General features: G+C 43.6%; 1 protein-coding gene across 14 annotated transcripts in view; it reads right to left on the reverse strand.

The window, feature by feature from the left end:
* The window catches only part of EHMT1 (euchromatic histone lysine methyltransferase 1), a 131,153-nt gene that overhangs the window by 34,690 nt on the left and 70,657 nt on the right, over window positions 1-25,806 (reverse strand). For 12 of the 14 annotated variants that reach the window (XM_085320036.1, XM_085320032.1, XM_085320046.1 and 9 more), the window contains 9 exons: window positions 19,984-20,540; window positions 17,382-17,423; window positions 9,990-10,167; window positions 8,290-8,426; window positions 7,478-7,666; window positions 6,722-6,802; window positions 4,513-4,633; window positions 2,490-2,621; window positions 228-373 (listed from right to left, as the gene is read on the reverse strand). In XM_085320036.1, coding sequence (XP_085176162.1) covers window positions 228-373; window positions 2,490-2,621; window positions 4,513-4,633; window positions 6,722-6,802; window positions 7,478-7,666; window positions 8,290-8,426; window positions 9,990-10,167; window positions 17,382-17,423; window positions 19,984-20,540 — 1,583 coding nt within the window. The remainder of the gene's footprint in view (window positions 1-227; window positions 374-2,489; window positions 2,622-4,512; window positions 4,634-6,721; window positions 6,803-7,477; window positions 7,667-8,289; window positions 8,427-9,989; window positions 10,168-17,381; window positions 17,424-19,983; window positions 20,541-25,806) is intronic. The other 2 variants (XM_085320033.1, XM_085320039.1) reach the window with 1 other exon arrangement.

Consider the following 25,806-nt stretch of genomic DNA (forward strand, 5'->3'; position numbering starts at 1 on the left):
TGATTGTGTGACACATGTAGAGTGCTGGAGCCTCCAGCTGCAGGAGTGAGGTGTTTGTCTTGCCATTCACATGCATCGGTGGATGCCCAATCTTGCAGGCTCACAGAGCCTTAGCATGACCTGACACATGTTCGCAGCACAACACCTTGCTGGGCAGCTGCACAGCTTTGCTTGTTTCTTTCTCCACAGAAGAAAACTCTGCAAGAAGCTGAAAGACAAGCTCCTACCTCATTATCCACACTCTCCGTTGCCATACACTGGTTGTTGGCTAGCGTGGTAATCTCTCTGCTTTTGGGGGTTTCCATTCGACAGCTACAGAGGGGAACTTCCTGGAGACCATCAACTTCCATTGCTTCAGGACCATTGGAAAGACCTAGAGCGCAAAAGAACAGCAAATCAACTCCAAAGTTATCTTCCAGGAGAAAGGAGGCAGTCGTGTCAACACCACCTGTGGCATCTTCCCGTTCTCAAAGGCTTTAAAGGCATTATCTAAACCATGTGGAACGATCTCTTGCTTACACYGGATGGAGTTTGCAAAAGCATTATGTACTTTGCTAAGTTCAGCCACACTACAGATCTTGGTGCAGAATTCAAGAATAGAGCTAAGAACAGTTTATCCTAAGAAAATCCCAACAGAGAAAAGCAATGATGAAACACAAAACTATCAGTCTAACTTTCCTTCCTACTGACACCACAACAATGAGCTCTGGTACTAGGAAATTTGTAGGAAACCACCTGGCGTTTGAAATCTGAATAGTTATTGCAGTGATAAATAGAGAAGATAAGGAAAGCATAAACTTATATTTGTAGAGGCTTATTACAAAGATGGAAAAAAAATACATCCTGGGACTATTTGGTTTCAGCCAACAAAGAAATATTTTTTTTGGAAAGAGAACAGATCACGGCAAAAAAGCAGCAAAATGTTCCGATATTCCTGCTTTCTCCTCACCTCTTTCCCTGACACTCAAATTTTTAACATTTACAAACCTTTGTAAAGGTTAATAAAGGTTTTTAAGGGACTCGAAGTCTAGTTTGGRGACACAGAGTGAACATTCTTGCAGCCCCTTCTGGATTCAACTTTATTTTGAGGTTACCCATGATTACAAAACCCTGGCTTAATGACAGAAGGATTGCTTTGAATCTCACACTCCTATTTTAATCCCACATAGCTGCAACATTTCTTGCAATACTTTCATTACTCAAAGCAAACCTCCAAACATTTGCCTTGGACCAGCTCACCATGAGGTGTCCCAAGCTTTCTCTGCCCATGCCTACTCTGTAATTGGGCCCCAGCAATAAGGAAGCATAYTGCTATTTTTGAAGCTTTTGAAAGGAGAGTTACTTTACAGCTAAGTTTCAAAGACTCTCAATTCCTGAGGGAGATTCCTGTTTAGCYGCCCTGGCAAAGGCAGCATTCCCCACCACCACCCCCAGACATCCACCCACGGATATGATTCTACCCACCAAGTACTAACCCTTTTCATCGTGTAAGGAGTTTCCTTTAGCCAACAAGTTGCAAGACCAACCCCAGAGAACGGATGGGATATTTCAAGACATACAAGCAAAGGGAAGGTCCTTGCAGCTTTCATGTAAAATCCTGTCAAGTTCTTAAAAATATAAGAGCTTTTTCTAGGATCACAAGTCACAAAGCTCTTTCCTTGCCTTCCAAGCTGTCACTTTCATAATCTTTTTGACATCCAGAGGTTCTGGTGAAAGCATCCATCATCCATCCTGACCCTCCCTTGGTGGTGAACACTCCCACCACTTCTTTGATGCACCTCTATCAAAAGAGTCAAGACAACCTTTGAAAGTGAAAGAATGATGGGGGACAAACAGACGGGATTCAGTTCAGTGACAAAATGCTGGAGCCAGGACAAATTCAGCACTGGGAACAGCAGCCTGCTCATCAAAGGGGTGTCGCCAGAGCCAGTGGCCAGACAGCCCTGTGGCCACACTCCCTTCACCCTCCTCCCCCAAGGAAGCAGCATTTGTCCCTCCTCTCTAAGGACTGATGGGCGCGATCCTTCTACACTACCCGACTACATCTTATAACGTAGTGCACACTTCCAGGGYTGAACAAGGTAACAATCAGGGCATCAGCCTGCGTGCGTAAGGTAATGATTCAAGGAAATGCTAAACAAGTGTTGTCCAAGGAGGGGAGGGGAGCTGCAGAACAAGACAGACAGACTAGGGACAGACAGCTTACATCCTTCATCAGGAGTGTTTTTAAGTCAAATATTGACTCAACTCCAAGGCTCCCACCTGAACTGGGCTCCCTTCTTTAAACCCCACCATGCAGGCCACCAGGCCCAAGGACAACAAAGCACCCACGCTTCCGCGCTGTGCGATCAGCCGCCTCTTCGGCAAGGCACTGCTTCACTTTCTGGCATTAATAGCCACCAGGGGGCATCAACTCAATGCACAGGATAAGACCAGGGAAACAAAGAACCAAAATGGTACATGGCCATATTTAGAAAGCTGACACTCACCTTCCGACTGTGAAGATAGAATTCCCTTCACTCGGAGATCCAAGGAATCAAGAGACACCTCCATGTATTCCATACTGTTCTCCTGGACAGATCCCTCTCTGCCTCCCAAAGATGATTTATAGGCTTCAGCACCTAAATTAAAATATACATATATTTACGTAGTCAAAAAAAAAAAAAAGGAAGGAAAAAGATTGTGTGCATGTCTATAAAGGCCACATTCAACCAAGCAGGCTGTATGCAGGCTCCTCAGAGAGACTATGAGAACAGATGCACATAGAATTATGAAAATACAACATCTGGGCATATAAGGCACAATTGATCTCTTATCTCTTATTTCCTTCTCGGTCTGATCGGAGAGATTTTCCACTTCCACTTAGGAAGGTAACAAAAAAGAATAATTGAGACAAATAAGTTCTGTCTCTGAAAAGCACATCTGCCTGCTGCCGTACTGCATCAGCAGCAGAAGCTTAAATGGCACGAGGAAGGGATGAAACCAGGCTCACCCAGGCTCAGCGCATTCTCCTGTCTCCAACCTGCTGCAAAGGGCTCTAGGTACACTCAGGCCAGACAGAGCAAACTGGCTAATAATGTACATTGTGAAGAGGACGAGACAGGTGACATTCAGCTTAATGGGAGGAGAAAACATAAAAGCCAAGTTCTGGCTCTAAGTGAACACAGCTGCTGCTAGAAAGAGATTGCATGGGGGAATCCCTCAGAGCCTTCTTGGGAATTGTGAATCTCTTCACATTTGCTTGGCTTCCCTTTCTCTCCTGGTTTGCTTCTCCCACTCAGGCTTGGTCAAGAGGCTTGTGTTAGCCTGAAAGATTAGCTGCCACCTTTATTCAAGGCACTGAAAAAGAGCCTGCATCTGAAATGAAGCATCAGCTATTTGCTCTGAACGCGTCCAGTGGCCCCCACCTCTTCCGAAGAAAGGTCTGTGAGTAACCGGAGCAAGTTAGATGACTAACAAAACCCTAGAAGCAGCCCAGCAGCTGAAACGTGGTCCTTTAGCTCAGAAGCAGCTGAGCTGCAGATCTGCTGATAAGAACAGCCTAATTCAAAGAATTAGCAAACACAGAAAACTTCTGGATGGCACTGGACAAGTATGAAATGTTAATAATGAAGCTAAAGGCATAGCTTCATTTCCACAGACTACAAATTATTTTACCGTCTTGTTACTTTTCCTACAGATGAAAAATCAGATCCACTTTCCTCTCCCAGCTTCTCGCACTCCACAGCTTTCACAGGACAAAAGGGACTGCAACCTCTTTAGAGTGCTATGTATTTTAGATTAAACAAGAACGATGACTTGAACCAACATGAGATGGCAAGAGATAGCTAATTACAAATGTTGTGGTACTTTAAGAAAAAAGAGAACGGCACCTTCAGTTTACATGGACAAACATCCACAAAAACCAAACACAAATTACTCCACGGTGGTTTCTTCATTCTCTTTCTGCATCTAACCAATCTCCCTTAGCTCATAATTTATGAGTCCGTGAGGTCTTTTTTGGATCTTCTAAAGCAAAAGTTTACTCCACTTCTTACTTGGGATCTTGAAAAACTCTCTGGTTGGGTGAGAGAGGAGAGAGCAACTCTAGAAGTAAGTTATTTGGAAGATGCTTGCAATGAGCAGCAGTTAGGCTGACCCTAGTGCTTTCTACCAAAAACATAACAAATCTGGAGTGAAAACCAGAACAGGAGTTTGTTTCCATATCTGCCCCAGTACCTCAGAAAAAACAAATGGTTCTTCTGGACATGAACATGAACAAAGGATATTTCTAGGGCATGCCAACAAGACGAGGCTAAAGTGACTTCATATTTATTCTGCTGTAAAAATATGTGTATGAGCAGTTACTGGAGCAGGTGAGATGCAAGTTCAGCCCCTGGTTTACCATACAGCTTAGCCTTACAAAGTAAGACAGAKGTCTGCAGACAGTCACTGCCTTATGGGCCTCAGGTTCTCATCCCTACCTGGAAGGTTAATTTCTGAGTAGTTAAAGAACAAATACAATTAAGTTACCTAGCACACCAGCTTGTTTCTTTCTATTCCTCCGTCTCCTCTTGCGGGTGGGTTTCAGCCATGGGCTATCCGTCTTTCCTTTCCTTTTCAGCAGCTTCTTCTTGACACTGGACTCAGAACTCTGAATAACCAGAGAGGCCATTTGCATGTTAGGTATATTGGTATCAGCAGCCCAGCAGTCCTTCGCACTCATGCTAAAGACCCTTTACATGGCTCAAGTTGTGTGAGAAGGCCTTAGGGACAGGGGGTTTGAAATCAAGTAGTGCAAAGATGTCTTCATAGCTCCGAAAAGGAAACATGAGTACACACGTGGGTGTATTTCCTGTCATTTAAATAGTGCATGCTTCACTTTCTCTTCCATGTACGCTCTTATACCACACTCATCACAGCAGTATCTGAGCACCTTCAGTCAGCAGTGTAAGTATGCAGTCAAAAGCACACTTTTAGCTTTTTTTTTCAGCCCTCCCCAAACATCAACATTGCTCCTCAGTTAGGCTATGGAATGCCAATAGATACATCTGGTACCCAAGGAGGTAGCTTAYGGCATTGGCACAGACCCTGGGGAATTTCATTTTGCAGCATCAGACCGGCCCCCTCCCTAAGCAAGGCCTAGGGTATCCGGTCAACATAACCAAATCATACAGTAACAGCCTCTTCAGTCACACGTATGCAACGCAACTAAGCAGGGTTTGGGGGGGTTTTGGTTGTTTTTTAAGCAGAAAATAGAGTTGTCTGAGGTGGGTTTTCAAAGACAACATTGTAACAAGGAATCAAAACTGCCTTCCAGGGTTGAAAGTTCAAATTGTAAAATTCATGTTCCAACTGAAACTGATAGCTCATTAAAGGATATCCATCTCCCACCAAAGTCTACGAAAAAAGTTCCTGCTACTTTCAACAGAGGCTGGAACAAGGCCTACCTTCATGGCCTACCTTAGCAGGAAACCGATGCTGCACCATGCCCTGTTATCACAGTGACTGCAGTCAGGCAAAGGTGGTGCTGAGCCCTGGTTCTCCGAGGTAGCTCTAAGGCCGTGTTTATACTGCCCTTGATAACTGTGCCTGCGTGTGGGCTTGATTGTGCCTCACCACGTGGCTTAAACCAATTGCATCACACTGCTTGTGGGGGAGAGGTTTGCATTTGAGCCAGTCCCAGACTGCAGAGATGACTGACTCACTTCAGATATGAGCAGAGTAAAAACCACGTCTAGGATGTGCAGATATGACTTGGGAGTTTGGACTTGACTGTGAGATCAACCTTCAGTTTGAGCTAACAACAGACCTTCCTCAACTACCCAGCAAAAGAGGCAGGCTACACAAAACCTGCTGATTTGTCTTCTCTGGCTTTTGTAGTGTCAGAGAACATGGACCAAGACTCTAGAGAGCTTCATTGATCGATTTGTTAAATTCACTTCTACCTTTAGCTCAAAACATCAAGAAAATGAAGCCAAGAATTTTCTCAAGGTGACTGGAGAATTGGGGTGCCTTAAATGCTGGCTCCTCAACTTGAGATGCTGTGGAAAGGGAGCAAAATTTTAAAGTAAAGGGGAGAGTGGGARGACAGAGACAATCAATAAACAGTAATGTCAAAAAAAAATCAGGTTCCCCTCTGTAGCTTGGTCATTTAAAAAATAGAAAGTAAAAATCACCAGCATCTGGTGAAAGTCTTGCCCTAACACTAAAGAAACAAGTTTCTTGGTAGAGTGCCCATATTTGTGGCATTTGTAAGTCTCCCTCCTGATGAGGGCTGCTGGATTCTCTGGTATTGTGAGCTGGTATGGCAGAAAAATGTGAATTTAGGCAGAGGGCTAGGCCAATGGTTTCTGGAACAACTCTACCTGGACTCTGAAAAGACATACTGAGCTTCAGGTTGTTAAAAAAGCCTTGCTGGCTTGTATCACTTGCCAAGTTTGCCTCCAAAGAATTTAAGCACCCTTAAATATTTCCATTAAGGTTCAAATGATTAAAAGTAGTCAACACCTTGTTGAAAACAACAAAAGCTCATTAATTAGCATCAGAAAGCAATTAATTGTATCACAGATCAAGGTTAAGCACCTTGTGGAAAACAATATTCTATATGTGGGTGGTTTCAAGAGAGTGAATTTTGTCAGAGAGACATGAAACTACAGCGCTTCTCTCTTTCTTTCTGCCAAAGAGGAAAATATTATTAACAAYACAAAGGCTGAAAGATGTATTTAGCAATCAGGCTTACCAAGTCAGACTCATCTCCATCTTCTTCCTCCTCCCCAGATTCTCCAGACTCTTGTTCCTCTTCAGACTCACCATCATCAATCTGCAGCCACCATTTGCCCAAGAACAGAAAGTCAGCCAGGTTAGGTTTCCCAAAGAGGAGCATCCTCACAGCCCTGCTCAGGCTCTGGTTGTCYGACTGCAACGCCCCCCGCAGCATCCAGCCCCGACTTGAGCATGCACTAACAGAAGTTGCTTTCTGGAACAAAAACTCCTAAGGCTTTTAATGCCCATATAATGATACATTCAGGAGGAARGTACAGGGGAAAAATTCCACCCCAGAAATAAGCTTTCCAACTGAGTCTTAACTTCTGTAATTATCCAGAAACAGCCTCATGTCTGCACCATGTTCATGACACTGCTCCATGATTTTTAAGATTGATTTTTAAAGCAATTCTTTGTGTTTTACCTGTCAGCAATAGGCAAGACTACGAAAACACCTCTTACTAGTTCACCGAATCCCGTAACTGAATGTGGTGGGAGTCCTGCAACAGGACACCAAACTATGGAGTTTTATGTAGCAGTGTTGAGACTAGAGGGCGGGAAGGAACAGAAGCTGGTCATCACAAGGCCTCATTTCCACTGTGGTGCTTTCTGCCATCTCATAGGCTAAAATATCCTAGAAGTTTCCTCAGCTCATGCCCCTTTCTTTCCCATTCCACATATATAAAAGAATCCTATCCCATCGCTTCAAGTCCTGCATAGAGCATGTTAATACCTTTCTGGCATTGTCTGCATCAGATGCACTGTCCTTAGAGGTCCTGTTATCATCTGCAGGAAATGCAGCTGGCTGTTCTGCTCCATGATCATCATCCTCTTCCAACTCATCAGAGTCTTCCTCTTCAGAGTCTACATCTATGCTTTCCCCATTCACATGAGGGCTGCCATCACCTAGGTCCTTTTCACTCTGAAAATCAACCAAGCTCATGAGCCACAAAGACTACATCAATTCRTAGCGCAGAACAACTGAATCTAACCCAGACCACCTCTACTGCCTGTTAGGATCCCTTGAAGCTGACAGAGGAAGCTGGCTATGTCTCCCTCCAGAGCTCTTAAATGCTGACAACAAGCCTGGTTGGAAAGCCTGCCATGTGTCACTGCATGCTGTCAATGTGGGAAATGAGGAGCCTAGTTTAAGCTTTTTTTAAGATAATCAGTTGTTTTGCCTTACAGCCTCAAGCGGAACACTAGACAGTCACCTTGAGGACTCCAAAACAAAAAGGTTACCACACGGTTACTCAAAACTCCCCAGGTCCATAGGATGTTTCCCAGAAGGGAAACATTCACTGGAAAACACTTAAGAGATGGTATCTCAACAGCCGCCCTCAGACAGTCATTTTCAGAACTCTCCAGCGAGGCTCCTGAAGGCAGAATGCTTTTACCAGAAAGAAGACTTAGGACTCAAAATGGAAAATGCCAACAGCAACAAGCCAGCATGTTCCTAAAGCCTACCCAGGGGGCTGGTGTGCTAGTACAAAGGAGGTATATGGAGATAACACACATGCTGAGTAGGCTCAGCGCACCCCTCACCTTGGCACCCACAGAGGAATGAGTTATGCTCTTAAACATCTCAATCATTGTTCTCTGTTTTAACACTTTGGTCTTTTTCTTGGGAACCAGGCTATAGGTTCCCATTCTCCGTTTTTTCTTCCGAGATACTGCAGCAGCTGGAAAAGAGAAGCAAATAAACCCAAACTGGACTCAAGAATGAAAAGAAGAAGGGATAGAAAGCAGAGGTTTGTACTGTGGGAAACCACCCTGGAGGCCAGGAACTAATGCTGAACGAATAGAGAAAAAGGCTTCCCACTCGAACTAGTTTTTTACCAGTCACCCAGAAGATGACAGGCACATGCATGTGAACACACAAGAGCTTTTTGCCACTGCTGCAAACTCACTCAAATTCTAAGTATCCTTTCCATGTTCCGTCTGGCCCCTACATCACCGTATATAATACCAAAATCCTTAAATTAGGCTGTGYTTGGCAGTCTTGCTGACGCCGTAGGAGGCTGAATAGAATCCAACTTGCTCAAATATATACTGCAAGACTAGTAATACGGACTTGCAATGAATGCAATCATACAATAACTGAATAACACGTAGGGAAAAGCCACCTTAAAGAGGTGTTTGCCATTTAACCTCACTTCACATCAACTATAAAAGCTGCAGTTTGATTCCTTTCAGTAGTTTGATCAGGTCCTAATTTGGTACGCCTCCCTCCTGCCTTCTAATCTAATCAGCCATCGTATCTCGAAGCCTGATGTTGTTTTTGGAGAATACAAATCAGAAGTATACTTAGTGCAGGCTCTTTCAAGAACAGCATAGAGCAGGGAACAGCTAGCTTCAGCATCAGCAATATCACTTTGCAGCTGTACAGTCTCTATTCCTTGAAAACATTTCTTCCTTTCTAATTCTAATGAAATTTCACACAAAAATCTATGAAGCGTCTCCTCTTAAAAGAATTTTGCTAACTCAATTTTATTTACACAGCTGTAGCTCATGGTAAGCAGTTGTCCCACTGACATATAAAGTCCCTCATAACTGATAGGAACATCTTCAGAATATCACATATGCAGATGGGATTAAAATATCTCCTCTAATAAAGAGTTTTAGTAGAGGAGCAAATTGTTATCCTCGGTCTGGCTGGCGTCTGACAAAATACAGTTCCCTCCGCACACTGCTAAGGGAAGGCACCTGCAGGCAGAAGCTCAATACATCAGACTAAGGAATTCATTCACCTAATCTACACTCAGGCTTTTCACCCAAGACTGCTCCTGGCTTTGTTTCCATCCCACCACAGAAACTATACCTCACAGAAACAACATGTCCCTGTAAGGACTGAATGGCAAGGGCTCCTTACAGAGACAGAGAGCTGATGGACTTCATCTGGGAGGCTACTTTAACAGAGGACTGCAAGGGTATATCCTGTGCTACCCAGAACACCACAAGCTACAAGGAAGTCAAGATGACAAGTAATCTTGTTGCAGTGAAATGGCCAGTTGCAGAGTAGTGGCTAAATGAAATGGCATCCATCAAAAGAAGTCTGTATCAGCAGTTCTACTGATGCTAGTAGAAAAGAACACCTTAAAGGAGATTTGGGGCGGGGGGGGGAGGGAGAAGAATGAACAGAGAGTGTTTCGGTTCTTGTTAGCCTGTCTCATCTCACATTCACTCACTCAAACACACATTTTGCAGGTGGGTGCTGCTAGGGATTTTAACTCTGTCCTTTTTACCCGTCTGCGACTTTGTGGTGGCCACATAGCTCTGGTTCTGAGGTAGTGACTGGTGAAGGCCTGGGAGAGAGGACAACGGCAATGGCTTCCCAAACTCCAAGACATTTTTGTTGCCTTCCTCCTTGGATTCTTTCTGATCTCTGCTGTCTCTTCCTTCTTTGGGGTCTTTACTTGCATGCTGGAAAACAAAAGGAAGTTAAACTGAGCTCTGGCACCCAGAAAACAAGAAAATAAATTTAATGTTTTTCTCTCTCAAGCATAATGACCTGTATTTGAAGATAGGAACATACATTCAAGGCAAAAGCACACCTACTCCTCTATCACATAATGTAACTTTGCCTAAAGACTGCAAAACACACCCAGCCCACTGCTCCTTTACTTGTTGAAGATTGTTCCCTTTGAAGGTGAAAGACTATATCATAGAGACAGAGATGGCATGTCCAAAGTAACTGCAGATAATGAAAAGTATCAGACACTATTTACACAGGCATTTGATCAGTTCTGGAAAAGATGAAAGCAAGCTACAAGTACACCTGTTCCCTGAAATGTATCCAGAGCGCTGGCTATCATGCTGGAGCATGCTCAAGGAACACATTGCAGAGACACTTCAGAAGAGCGGGCAACAACGGGAAGAGACTCTTCTCCTTTCAGGCAACTTTTACCACAACTAATTCTTACAACAGGCTTGGGTTTCCCACCTGCTAGCTTTATAAGCAATATACCACAGTGGAAGAAGCATCTCTGTGGGTGGAAGAAGGTATTCGCCTGACATTGCAGGTTCATCTACAGCACCACCTCTGCCATAGCAAAGACCTGTCCAAGCTGACTTTTAATTAGCTAGCTGAAGTCCTGCAAGCCTAGCCACTACAGCACAAAACGTAGCGCAAATTATGAAAACCCAGTGAAAAGCTGAGGAGACTCAAGAGAATTTTGAACTTGCTACAGCACTCCTTATTGCCCAAGAAAGGTTCCCAACCCCAACTCAGCTTGGGTTCGCTGCAATTTGAGCTTGTACTCAAAACCAATTTTCATCTAGCCCCTCCACTTGTGAAACCAGGATTCCTACTGCCAAATTTTCTATATTGCAGCAGTCAGTCTAACAGCCCAGAGCAGGGGGTAAATGCTGCCATTCTGATTTGACAACATTTTATACTGGCTTCCTTCTCCTGTCCTTAACGTTGTCCTGAACTGATGACCTAGTCACAACCACCTCCTTCCATGCATCTGTCCACTCAACTGTCGAATAGGAAGCAGGCTTTGAAAGAGATGCTCCAGAAAACCAAGAGCACAGTTAGCAGATTACAAGCTCTGTAGTGGCAATGTTTTAGTGCTGCTCCACTCACAGGAAAATAGTTCTTCTTATGGGACCCCTGGAGCAACAGCTGAAACACCAAAACAGAAAGAGGAATCCCGGAAGAAAGGAAGAAAGAGAAAGAAAAGAAAAAAATCTCAAAGCTGCGAGCAACAAAGACATTTTTTAAAAATCTATGTTCAGAAAAGTACTTTTAGACACCGCTTTTGAGTAATGCGACCTTGTGAACAAACAAGGAAGTGAATGATTCTTCTGATTATGACTCTGCCATGTGAACACTGCTGGCAGAAAGCAAGGAATTGGTCACAGACAGAAAAGCAATAATGATAATCAAAATTGACCTGCATAAAAAGGCCATCAAATTTCAAATGATTCCTGCATCAAGTCCGTAACTTCTGCCTGAATTACCACATCTTTTCTTAAAAGGCATCTAGTCTTGAATTAACAATTTCAAAGATGACAAATCCACCATATCCTTTGATATGTTCCAATGGTTAATTGCTCTGTCAAATAGTTAAACATATTATGCTTTTTTCACTAAATTAAAAAGCCCYGTATCATCAGAAACTCTCCCTCCAAGTGGATACTTACAGACTATGATCAAGTAACTATTCTTTTTGAACTTTCTCTTCACTAAATTTAATAGAATGAACACATTATGGGGCTATAGGGTGATTTTTCTGGACATCAGATTACGCCTCAGACTGCTGCTGGTTCTCGTACCCCTTAAAAAAAAGTACATCAGAGTACTGGGCACAGTATTCTAATAATAGACTCAACAATACTATTTATACCTCTAAAAAGTCCCTGGTTTACAGATCCAAAGGTTAATGTTAACTCTTGGAATCAGAATTATTCTGAGAATTCTCAAGTCCCCTGGAACATCGTCTGCTTTCCATATTTTACCTAAAATTAGAGAAAAAGACTTGAGAGAGACAGATCTCACGCAGAGCTGCCTGCAACTATACAAGTATATGTAACGCCTGTGCTCTCTGTCCTTAGATGCAGGTTCTTGCAATTGGTCTCTGATAAAACGTGCTATTACTCACACACATTAAGAATTCACATCCAGACCATGGGAGACGGTGTGGAAGAACATTTAGAACCAATTTTTAAATGAAAAAGCAGTATGCTACTAGCTTTGGGTTTTTCTCTCCCCCTGTAATTACAAAATGGAAATAAATGAAACTTCTTCAATAGGGCTAATGACAACTGTTAAATGTGACTTTTTCATGGCAATTCCAATAAAATAGTTTTTAAATCAAATTAAGTCTTGTGAGATCTGAATTATTACTTGGAGGCATATACAGCCTTCCAAAACTGAAGAGCAAGATTTTTAACACAGAGGTGACTGGATCTCTCAGGAAGCCTGATGGCACAGGAAGCTTAGAGTAGCATTAAAAAAAGAGAAAAAATCCTAAATCTAACAATGGACTAAAAAAAAGATCAAGAAAAATCTGAAAGTATGAACAGTTTCCTCCCCACCTTTCTTCACTCTTCGCCATATAAAGAAGACACTGTTACAAGTGTCTGCTCCAAACTGAAGCACTTCCAGGAAAGAGGCTTTCCTTCTAAGAAATTTCTTCTTCCTTAGATCACACCAAGTTGCCCCAGGGCTGGTTCAAGCACAGCTGGGCCCTTCCTTGCAGAGATACGCTGGGCATCCCCTCAGGAAGGGCTTTCCTCTCCTCTTCCACAGCGCTTCGCTCCTCAACGCCAGTGCAAGGCCACRCGAGCAGAAGTCACTGCCTAAGACTCTGAAAAACATTTCTCTGCCTTTTCATTGCATGCCAACGTTAACACAAAGCTCACAGATCTGCCTGCAAGGCCCCACCATGAGGAGAGGACATTTTAAAATGCTGGAGCCCTGCTAAGCTACAGCAGGTTCACTGCTAGGTAAAAGCTCGTCAAAGGGAAGYCCCTGAACAACGAAGGTGTCTACTGCTGGACGGGCACAACGTGGCCTAGGCCTGGCTTGGCAGGAACCAGCTCTAAGCCACCTCTGCCTCCATGGGCTGCTGAGGCCCTGGCACAGCTCAGCACACTTAACACTGTCAGGTGCTCCAAGTTCTTCCACTTTCATGAGGGCTTTTCTGGAAGTGGCATGGGTTCTCCCTCTGCTCCCCATTCTGTCATAAGGCAGAATATCAAGCAGATACCTCTGAAACTGCTTGGCAGCCCAGTATCAACCGGAGCAAACTCCTGCTTCTTGGCTTATGGCCTCTGCCACCTTTTCCTAGCCTGGCAAAGGATGTGAGAATTACACACGCTGGTGCTGGAGAAGGATAAACAAAGGGGTTTTCAAGTAACAGGCATTTCAATAAACCCAGCAGAGGGGACTGCTAGTCAGCATCTACCCATCCAATTTGCTATGACAAATTCTAACACGTTACTGCTTTGTCTCCTGAAGATCCAGATTCCTCTTCTTCACGAGGCAGGTGACTCTGCCAACGATGGAAAACACCAGACTGGCAATGCTGGAGCCTGCACTAGAAGCGACCGTGCTGGAAAAGGGTGATGTGACTTTCCATGAACTGTTGGACACAGACCGATAAGAATAGTTAAGAATACTAACTAGGGTACACTCAAAGTTGCACGCTTTTTTTAACTAAGAGGACTCCTACACTCAGAAACTGGATGAAGACCATCTTGTTTCACTTAAACCAACAAACAATCAGGGAGCAGAGATGCTTTTATCTAACACCTACATAAGCTCCACTGGAAATGGCAAAATCAGAGGTGAGAAGCACTATTATCGACCATAAACAAACTCAATTGTTTTACATTATCCTTGTGCAAATCAGTTGTGTCTTGGGTTTGTTTTGTTTTGTTTTTTTTAAAGCATAATTGAGAAAGTTAAGTATGATTCTGTTCTAATCTAACCATCACAGTTCTGGAGATGTAGTTAGGACACCTCTGTGCAAAGGTAACTCAAGGCCACAGTTTGAGCCTCCTGTGGTCCCCACGTTGACCTAACCACCACACTAATTCAGACCACTGGAGGCCAAGAGAAAACTCAAAACGATATGGAAAGAAAATGCATTGCTAACGTCTATCTTTTTCACAGCTTCTCATGTGGTATCAGCTAGTCCTATGTAAAAGGCCGTAAATTCACTGTTCCACATCAGGCACTGCAAGGAAGAGTCAAGAAGTTCAAGACAGCTATTCCAGTGCTCAGGGTGGTATTTCCAGAGATGCTTGTGTGTGGACACAGCAAAAATGGAGCCACACGTACATTCAACATCACTGTCTGAGTAGCAGTCAAGAAAGCTGCTTAGATTGGGACATGAACACATTGTTTTATGTGTTTATAAGAATCAAACTCAAGAGCCTTCTATGTTTTAATGAGATCAACCATGTTTCTATTAGTGGCCTAGAAGTCCCCTACAGCAGTAGCCATAAGATACTAAAAATGGCAAATACAGAATATCCTGCTTTTTTTTCCCCCAAAAGCAAAATAAATAAGTAAAAAAAGCACAAACGAACCTTACTAATTGAAYTGCATATCAGTCTGACAGACCGCACAGAGCATTTTCCCATAGCCCAGCAGTTAGAGGTCTTTTGTTACCAAAGCAAGCAAGCTATCAACGTTGAAAGGAAAACTAGACAGGAACTACATCCATGTGTTCGTGCAAATGCACTGGTAAACTTCCTGTACGTAGTGTTTCTGAGTAGGGCAGCTTTGAAGAGCATACCAAAAAGACTGCCATTCACTCTCAACATCTGACACCAGCTTAGAAAGACGAGCTGTCTCATTTCTCTTGAAAGATTTTCATCTCCAGCAAAAAACGAGGCTTTTTTATAAAAAACAAAGCCAACTAGCCAGAGGACTAAACTAACTGCTGCTGCCACCAGGCAACAAGGCAGCTGTCACTGAGTAACCCTCTGCTCTTCATCCATCAGCTGGGGGGATGTGGAGGGGGAATTAGATTTGTACCAATGAGTTGCCTTTGAACATTAAAAAGATGCAGCTCCCAAGAGTTTCTGCCACCAACAACTGGTGAATGATATTTAAAGCAAGAAATACTGATCCACTATAAAAAATTTATCACAAGCAGATGACAATATCTACAAGAGCTGTAGCACTGCTACTTTCTGTTTCCTCCACAGTTGCTAAAGAATTAAAGAGTTTTCACTACCAAATTTCACACTAGCTGTAGAGGATCCTAACCATACCATAAACACTACTTTGGAACAACAGTACCACAAAATCCTTAACTTGAATCAGACAAGCCACATGACTAGTCTATTAATGACATTTTACCTGAAGATAACATCCACTGACCATTAAAAGTACGATTCTACCCCAATTTGACTATAATTGCATTGATTTGTGCCTGGTCATACACCTGCATAAAGCTATACTGCTTTAGACTGCCCCACACACTACGCTATGTGCAAACATTCATAAACCAAGCTAACAAAATATATTTAATGGGTTCAGGAACTAAAGATGCAAGGAAGTATGTGCTCTGTTGGACCAGCGAGAAAAGATTCCATCCCTTGTCACCATGCCTTCCCAGATCTGGGCAGCTTGAAGGGAAGGGAGCGTTCACACTTCAGTCAAAAGACACAGCAGCTCAAACCAGTTTCAGCAGTAAAACTTCTGAGGAAAGAGGTCTGCCAGGGATTTGGGACAGCAACAGTTAGTTTTGAAGGGCAGTGAGAGATGAGCAGCTGTGACAGCAATCCTCAGATGAGTAGCTTCAGCCAGCACAGCTGAAGCCAACAGCAAATGCTCTATAAACAGTTAAATACGAAATGAAAGGTACTGTACAATATAAATCCACTTTCTTCCTCACTCTCCAGGAACCTCTCTATGTAAGAAGTCCTACACTAACAGTAGCCTAAGGCTTCTTCATTCCTGAGGGAGATTCTCCACCTGAGCCATTCAGCTGTGCCCAAGCTCACACACGTGGACTTCAAACATCCAGTTCGTATATCCACACATGAATACCCCTCTGGACAGAAGGCCTTGAATTCATGTGTCTTCTGTGTTCAGACAAGCTGACAGCATTTCTAATCAGATGGAGAGCTCTATTTCACTATGTCCTTCACTCGTCTTCTTATACTCTCTTGTCTTGAGGAGACAATAATCCCCATCAAGATCCCAGTTAGGACTTGCCCTTTTTTTTGACAACTCTGTTTTCTGCGTATTATAGGGTCTGAGGCAGCTGAGCAATCCTGGACACTTGCTAGCTACCAACCGCCACCCGTCTGCTGCAGAGGGGTGAACCAGAGAAGTTCTTGGGTGCCTGGGGAGTCCTGCAGAGCACCTCACAGATCACGCTAGCCCAATTCCCAAGCAACACCAGGCACCAACACAGAAAATAATACCGTACACCAGTATCAACACCTGTGTGTACATGGAAGGAAAGTGGCTTACTGGTTCTGGGATCAGACATTTAGCAGCAGTGCAGCTCAAAGGTACATTCATGAACAGTTCTTAGGGCAGAAGCAGCAGCATAAGCCACCTCTGCTCCCAGCTCTTCCTTCCTGCCCAGGCTTTACGGTCCCCCACTTTGCAGTGGCACCTGCATTTGGGGTTCACACTAAAACAGACTAATTTCACTGATTTTGCACAATTTTCTCTGACAGTTCTGTTCCCTGCCCTGGTACCCTTGCACAGCATAAAAAACACAGCCCAAGGCATGTACTTCCATCAATGGCCTCATGGTCACCAAGTAACATTGGTTTCCCAAACCAGCCATTAACCCCTCCTATTTCAAGAGGTAACTACTGAATGGTTTCACTGTCTTTTACCCCTTCCAGACACATCACAATGAAATTACTCTCAGGAGGCAAGACCTGGAGTTTTGGGGCAGGAGAAGCATTCTCAAAGCCCAGGACACACAAGCACTTGCCTTTCAGTCTGTTGTCTCACCTTGGAAACTTTCGTGCTCTTAATGAAGTTATAAATGGATTAAGGAGGAAGACATTACTGCTTCCAAAGGTGCAGGGTTTGTGTTACTGCACTGACTAATCAAAAAGGGAGCAAAAAATGACACCGTCAGAAACACTTCTAAGGTCTTTGCTCAGAAACAACCTTAATATGGGACAACATCAATTAAAATTGTCACCTGTTTCAGAATCAGCTTCGATCCCAATTCAGGAAGCAACTCCTAAACAGAGAAAAAGCTTGTTAAATGTATGAGAAAATTATCTTCTTCCTTTTAATCACACATACAGGAAAAGGCTACCAAGGTCCCCTGATAGCTGTAAGATTGGAGAAAACAATTTTTTGGTCTCAGTGGGTTTCTGCAGGAACCACGGAGGAAATAATCTTTAGAGTTTTGCAGGCTACAAAATACTGTTTTCCCCTCCTTCACTCAGGCAGCACAGGTTTGCAGTAAGAGTCTACCAAGAAAGCACCAATGCTCTTAACAATTAACAATGAAAACTACTGTCCTCTTGTAACATCAGCTTCTGGGTGGTTTCCACAATTTGCTTCCTGCACTACACCACCTGCTATCATGTAGTTTTTGAAGGGCAAAAGGTGTGAATGTGGAGGCTGGTGTAAGAAAAGCTTTTGCAATGCTGTGCTGATGAGCCTCTTGTAAGTAGCTTAACAAAGAAATAAATGGGACACAGAAAAATGACAACTTGCAGGACTTTGCTACTCAAAAGAAAATAGCATGTAAATTCTAAAGACAATGGGGGAAATTTGGTAGTAATTATCAGGAAGGCTGAATAAAACAGATGTTTTATTGTCTGGTAGAAACGAGATCAAATCTTGAAGACCACAGGTTCACATTCAGCTAGAGGGATTTGTGCAGAGAATGCTGGAACAGCCTCTTCTTACCGCTGGTTCTGTGAATTTTGTTGTTCTCTCAATTTTAAACCCACGGGAAATGCAGAGTCACTGAGGATAGGCTATGCAATTTTTAGAAGGGCTGAACAACTGCAGGCTTTGGTTTTTGCAGTTGTTGCTACTGTGTGAGCAAATGATGATAAACAGCACAATCACAGTAACCTGTGTAACTCAGCAAGGCAAACATTCAAAAAGTTGCATGCAGCTTTCTAGAGATGAACCTTAAAACACAAGGTGTGGGATAAAAAAAAAGACTTTTGATGTATCATAAAATATGAATGAGAAAAAATACACTGGGCAACATGCTCTCTCCCAACACGGCAGTCACCTCTTAAAAGGGAATTACCTCTTTCGGTTCCTCAGCCCCAAGAGATCTCTTCCTGTCAAATTCACAAGGGTCTAGGGGTTTGCCCTGCCTAATCTAAGCGTAAAACAAGAGGCTGCTGAAGGAAAGCTGTAAGGCCTTTTTGCTTGCAAAACCTTGGTTGCGTAAGCAAAAACCTTAAGTGAGATTTTCATCAGGCTGCATGTACTGCATCTGGGTTTCCCCAGTTTCTAGCCAAAGAACACAGCAGGGGCGCATGCGAGAGCAAGAATTCAAACGCAATCAGGGGAAGACAGAGGGGAAATTAGCGGTTTGGGGGAATGGTTGTGAAATCGTGGCAGGCGTGGTTTCTGCCCCACTACCGAGGCTGTGTGCCCAGGAGGTTCGCAGTCTTCATGTGCTCTTTGGACTCCCACCTGCTTCCGGAGCCACAGGTGGTGCCGGCAGCCAAGGGCACCTTTCCCCATCTGCATCTGGCTAGGCACCAGAGATTTTTTTTTTCCTCCCCCTGCTCCAAACCACAGTGATTCACAGCTTTGAGCATTTTATACCAGATTATTCCTGGGCTGCAACACATGGGTGACATGTGAGGATAACTTTGCATTTGCCTGTGTATAAAGTGTTGGGGTAGCTAACAGCAACCCTTTACACAACTTTTATCAATTTATTTCTGGGTGTGACTCACATTGCCAAGCATGGCTCTCTCCATCATTAAACAAAGCATGATGGAATGGTCTAGCTCATCATATCTAAACATGAAGTGGCCCAGGGCTCAAGATCACTTGTTCATAGTGGAGCTCTCTCCAGTATTCACACCCCAACATTCTGCAAAAGAACCAAAATTTGCCCATGTTTCAGATATAAAAGAAGGTCTATCTCTGTTCAACCTCCTGTAGCCTGGGCACACAAAATGACTTCAAATTCCATTTACCTCCCCCCAAAAGGTAGATCTCTATGTTTTATTACGCAATGATAAATCTACTCCCAAGGATTCTGCAGGGAAGATTTCTAATCCAGCTGCATTACTAAAGGCAAAGTACAGAGAGGGACCGAACATCATCTGGTTTGCTTTAATGATACAGCAATGCAAACAAGTTACCTAACATATCAGCTTCTTGATAGCTTCCAAGCCTTGGAGAAGCCTCAAGTTAACATGCTATGCTTAATTTCCTTTGGGTCAAACTTATAAGAGATCTAATTTGTTTCACAAGCAGGTCTGGATTTCAGCAGACAGCTGATGAGCAACACAGCCGAGAGAGAAAGGCCGTTTAGTGCATCTCATAGATCTGTTGGAGCTGGTAATTGATCAATTGTATATTTAGAAACAGGCTGGGGAAGGGAGCTGCTGGTGACGATGTGACTCTGTTTTAACACCTCTGCCTCTCTGTAGGAAGGAGAAGGGGAGGGAGGGAAAAAAAAATCCGCTCAGTGGACACCCCCAAGTTACACTTGTTCACATGCAGCAAGGTATCCCTCTCACACACAAAGAAAACCGAGACCGATCACAGCAGCAGCAGCAGCATTGACTGCTGGGCGTATACATTACCAGGCTAGGGGTGGGTTTAGGCATTGTCTTCCGTGCTCTGTGGACCTTCACTTCAGCATTAGCAGCGGTGGCTTTTTTAGCATCCATGTCCTTACTGCCCTCCCCGAGCTTGGTTGCCATCGTGGCTTGCATCTGAGAAAAGGTGCCCACAGTCCTCCCTTTGCTTGCTCCTCCTGGAAGGGTTTTTGCAGCATGGCCGGTGAGAGAAGCAAAGGTGCTGGTAGTCCTTAGAGGTTGCTCCTGTGCCATCTGCTTGGTTAGAATATATCCATTGCTCCCTGTTACAGAAGTCTGTGTGAAGTCATTAGTTTTCATATGGTTTTGCTTCCCAGTCTCACCATCTCTTTCAGAAATGCCATTTTCTGYTATCCTATTTAATTTAGTACTAGAGTCCTGCTGGCTCGCTTTCGTATTGTCCTGAGTGTTTTTAGCTGGGTTTGGGTGGCTACCAGCTTCACTGTGCTCACAGGAACCATTGGTTTCACCATCTACTGCCATTTTTGGTTCCCCCACTTGCTTTTCTGTAGCACTTTCATCTGCAGCCATGGCATTAAATCCTGGAGAAAGAGGGAGGATAAGGAGGAAGAGAGGAGAAAGAAAAGGTCACAAGTGTTATCAAAACTCCAAACAGAAGGTACAGCTACTCACGATGACTATCAAAGGGCAAATATCTCCCCCAGTAAATTGCCTGCTACCTACATCCAATTAGACTGCCTATTTACCTACCTGATTGGTTTGGGCTGGATCCTCAGATGGTGAAAATTGAGGTAGTCAGTTGAAACCAGTACACTCATTTTGACTTACCTCAGCTGCAGATGTGGCCATTTATTCCCAACTATGGATTTTTCAAAGTAAATATTTTTTAGCTTTTCCAGTAACTACGTTTATCGGACCATATGTCAGAACCTCAGCCATCAAACAAAATTCTGCCCATCTTGCATTCGAGTCTGTGGCAAAGTTGTTTACAATGCCAGATTTGCACAAGAAAAGCTATACTGGTAAGCCTCTGTGGGACAGACATAGCCCAGTGGTTAAATATCTACATCAGGGCTTTGCTGTTACATGAAGCATCACAAGGAGCAACTCCCTGACAGACACAGCTCTCCTCGCAATTTTGTCCAGCAAAGACCACTTTAACACTCTTTTTCCAGGACTAAGCAGCACAGGATCAGGACTCCCGGTGTCATTTCAGTGAAAATAGCCAGAGTAAACACAGGGCCAAAGCACTTTAAATGCCATTGTAGACAAAAACAACTACGTGATTCAAATGCAGACTGAACTAAAAACTTGCTCACAGAAAAAATGAAGGGATGTGTCCATGTAAAAAGATTTTTCTCCCTTCCCCAAACGTTCTTCTGTTCCCCCCTCAATAAATTTGTCCTATCAGAGATTTCAGATTCAAGATGGAAGAATCCAAACATGAACTTCCTATGTACTTTCAGAAATGTTTCCAGCAAGACAGACAAGACAAACTAGCAGCTCCCCAGGCAACCAGAAGTGATAACAATTCACTGGCATGGTCAGTAGAATGATTCAATCAACCTGCTGTTAGGGATTCCTTGTATTGTCTTCCTTCCAGAGGCCAGACAGATATGAAAAGCATCAGAAAATGTACCAGCTAAAGCTTTGTCCCAGTGGGCTGTCAAAGCAGGTAGGTCTGATTTACAACCAGCTCTAGTCAAGCTAACTTCAGCCATGATTATTTAGAAGGGCCCACAGTCAAACCAGAGGCCAACTTTCCAAGTCAGATCAGCATGCCAGGTAACTGCACCTCATTGCACACTGCTTTGAAGCCCAAACACTTGAGGAAAAAAAAAATCTAGATGTCTCTGCTGATCTAGCAAAACCTGGTACAAGCCTAAAGCACACAGAGGAACCAAGATCCAGGACACTGAATTAAATATCCCTGAGCTAGCGGTTCACAGTTTAGCCCTGCCAGGCTGGCAGGTGCCGCAGAGCTCAGGCAGCTGAAAGCCAACATCAGGCATGGCCAGCTGGGTCTGGAGGAGGAGCACGGTCCAGCCCTTGGCAACTGCTGTTCCTCAGAAAGCAGCAAATTCCTTTAACCATCTCGTAGCAAGGTGCAGTGGCAATTGGGGGAGGGGGAGAGAAAGGAAAAAGGAAGAAGAAAGAGAGAAAGAAAGAGAAAGAAACCACTGTTTGAGGTCCTCTCTCTCCTCCTGCTTTTAATGCATTCATTCTGGCAATTTTTGCTTATGACTGGGTTAAGCTCCAAGATCTATTCTGATACCGATTTATGCACAGACAGCACTCTCAGATATAGTCGCTAAAACCAACGTTTTCAAGCACCTGGAACAACTGCAGTACTTTCCAAACCTCCTGCTTTTTTGGTGCTTATCTAGGATTTAAAGGAAAACATTTTCAACATCAAATTCAAAGCCACCTTAGAACTGGTCAATACACTTAGAATCACACAAGACACCTCAGGAGATCACCTAATCCAACCTCCTGCCCTAGGCACAATCAGCGCTCAATTCAAACCAGGTTGGTCTCAAAAACCTCCGACAACRGAGACTGCACAACCTCTCCGGACAACCTGCTGCAGTGCTCAATGTGTTCTACCCTAGTCCTGACCATAAATGACAAGTGGAGAGTCTCAACACTGCTTTTTAAAACGCCATCCCTTGTTTCAAACCAAAAGCCGCAGACTTTGGGTGCCAAGCAACTTATTGGAAAGCGTCTGCAATGTCAACCTCTGACAATTTTTCCTGAGGAAGAACTTGCATTAAGCAGCCCGTTCTTTCCCAAGCCAAGGCAGCCAAGCCGGCGACTGCCTCCCACATGGGCGCTGCCAGCTCAGACCAGGCAGAGTTGAGTAACTTTCAAGAAGAGCTCCGCAACGCCTGCAGGAGGGCAGAAGCACAAGCTACACTTCAGTTATGCACTTTCATGGATATCCAAGCATGATTCGAGGTCAGCAATTCCACCTGCTGTCGTCTCACACCACTCAGACCACCTTCTATGTGCTGAGAGCTCTGGTAAGATGCACAAGGGTTTGTTTTAAAAAGCAGTGACTTTCACTGGGAGAAAACATCATTTTTATTTAACTATTTGAGAAGTCTTGGGCAGGAGAGAACGCACGGGCTGGGAAAAAGATGCCCCAAACTTCCAAATCTGTATTACGAAAAATTTTACAAAACAACAAAATATAATTTCACAGTCCCTAATGCTGCACAGAACTGTAGAATCTGACAACAGTTTTCAGGGGGATCATTTTGACTTAACAGAATTATGCACCCACTTTGTCCTGCTGTRAACGAATGCACAAGTTGCATGGCAACACAAGGTCCTAAAGCTTCTGGCTCCAAATCACATTTGATYCCAACCTAGACCATCAGTGCCAGCTGCTTGCTGCAATTCAGCGGTTGAGTAAAATGCCCTGCAAGGTCTCACAAGTTGGTTTCTTATGTACACGTGTCCGTGTGAGAAAAGATTCTATCGCAATTGTCATCACTTGACTTTCTACATCAATAAAAAAAAAAAAAGAAAAGCAGAGAGGCCAAGGACTGCATGAGAAGAGAGATTAAATCCCTCTCTCAGCCTCAGACAAGTGCAAGACATAGTGGGAACACTGTCCTGCAGCTGCTGGGACGGGCTTGTTTTGGGAAACATCATCTCCATCCTCCAGCTCTCTTCCAGGGACACTAAAAACTTCAAAATGTATTACTTTGGAAATAAAGTTGTTTTCTATAAACTGAGTTCATGTACAGCACAGAACATCTGTAAGAAATCCCATAACCAAACCTAACAACTGCAAGGGCTCAGTCAGGGACTACTGAGGGTTATCCCAGGGTCCTACCTGAGCAGCTAATTGGAAAGACCTCCCCAGCAAGWAGTAGTTTGTGCCAGGAGCTACACTACTTAGTAAGATGTGATAACCTAACTAGGCTAGCCTAACCAACACACCTGATCTGGTGATAGCAATACGGGAGTATTAGACTAGAMTACTGGTCCGCTCCCTTGCACACTCTGCCTCCAATCCAGAGTTTCATCCTCATCTAACAGGACACGCTTGCAAGTCTGACTGCATTCAACAGGTCTCAGGTACGTACTTATAATTTATGCACATACGTGCTTTGCTGAATACACATGCTTCAACCTGTATTTATTTTTTTGCTGAACTAAGGCCTGTAGAAGGGAATATAAACAAAAAACCTCAGAGAGGGCAGAACTCTACAACGGATAAATATGGAATAAAACAGCCTATAAAATCTCTTCGACAGCACCAGAGAGTTAAAGAAATCCACAGAAGTGTAACCTCAATTACTAGAAGCATCCCAGTATTTTCAGTGTTGCCTTCTGCATCCCCTATGCCATATCCACCAATAAAAGATTGTCACATTGTCTGTGATGTGGTATGTATCCCTTTCCGAGCATTCAAAATTAATTTAAAATCCAGCAATGTGTATGACCATTAACATACTCAAGAGATTAATCTTCTCTTACGATGTCCATTCACCGAGCTATGGATCTGAAGTTCTTAGCAAGTTGAAACAAATGTTTGTAAACCTGTATGTTCCAGTAGCTGGCTACATTTTAATAACATAAGGAATTCAAGACTCAAAATTACACAAATATGTTACCTCTGTACCTCCCCAAGGCAAAGAATAAAATAATCAGTAATGTATTTAAATCAGCGCTCTGAATTAACACTCAGTGAGAGCAACCAAGAGTTCACACTCCTCCCACCTCTCTACAAACAGGCTCCTGGCATCAGTTTCTCTTTTTTCTTCTCCGTAATAAAAATATTTATCTAAATTTAAATTAAAATTCCAGTGAAGTGAGAAGAACCTTGACAAAGGAGAGGAGAAGTTAGAACAGCTTGGCTGAATGCATTTCACCTCAGTTTAGATGTCTCAAAGACATCTCAGAAGCTGGTGTCCTTAAGCCACCTTTAYAACCAGAAGAGAGAAGACGACAGCTCAAACCATTGTATTTCCCACTTACGTTAGACCTCCATCTTCAGATAACCACTGCATGGATACATCTGCCACATGTAAGCAGAACTGAGATGGAGAGGCTCAGAATTCGAGAGTGAACTTTTCTCCCTCCCCCCCTCCAAAATACCCAAATTAGGGAAAAAATGAAACCCACCTTTGTTATCCCAGCCCACACACCTGTAATGAAGCTTCCCTTCTGCTGGCTTTGCCCACATTGGATTTCCAACCCTTCCAGCAGAGGCATGTTTGGCTCTTGTCCTGCTATGGACCTAGTAGGAGCCCCTGGTCAGCCTGCCCTCAAGCAGAATGCATACAGATGAACATGCTCTGCGCCAGCTATTCTGACTACAGCCAGAAGGAAACAAATTGCCTCTACAGAGATTGAAAGAGATGAGGAGCCACCAGACAGTCTTCATATACAGGAAGTCAGATGACCAGCTCAAAGCTCTGCAGTAACTTGGGAATTCCCTGGAAGACAAAATCTTAAATACAAAATTTTTTAAAACTTGGAGCTCTGCTCAGTGAGACAAATTAAGAAAAATATGTTAAGTGCTACAAGCCCTCACCCTCTAGGCCAAAATCCAACCACCACTAGGTGTGGTGGGTGGGGGGAACCCTACAACTTATCTGTGACTTCTACCCATTTTCCCAAACATCTCGGTACTGAGCACTGCAAGAGCCAAGACAACCAACCATTTGTGTCTTCCAAGAGATTTTTTATGTATTTCTAACATCCTCAAGCACAAACGATAGTAGAGCTGCTTCTTCAGATGAAACATGAGGCAGGCCTTCGGGTGCCGTAAGAAAAAATACCACAACTCTGAACTAAGGATTTGCCTGGTAAGCATAGAAAGAACTCAAA

This window comes from Rhea americana, unplaced genomic scaffold (assembly GCF_003343005.1).
Source record: "Rhea americana isolate MKP2758 unplaced genomic scaffold, rheAme1 scaffold_61, whole genome shotgun sequence".
In the NCBI taxonomy this organism is placed as follows: domain Eukaryota; kingdom Metazoa; phylum Chordata; class Aves; order Rheiformes; family Rheidae; genus Rhea; species Rhea americana.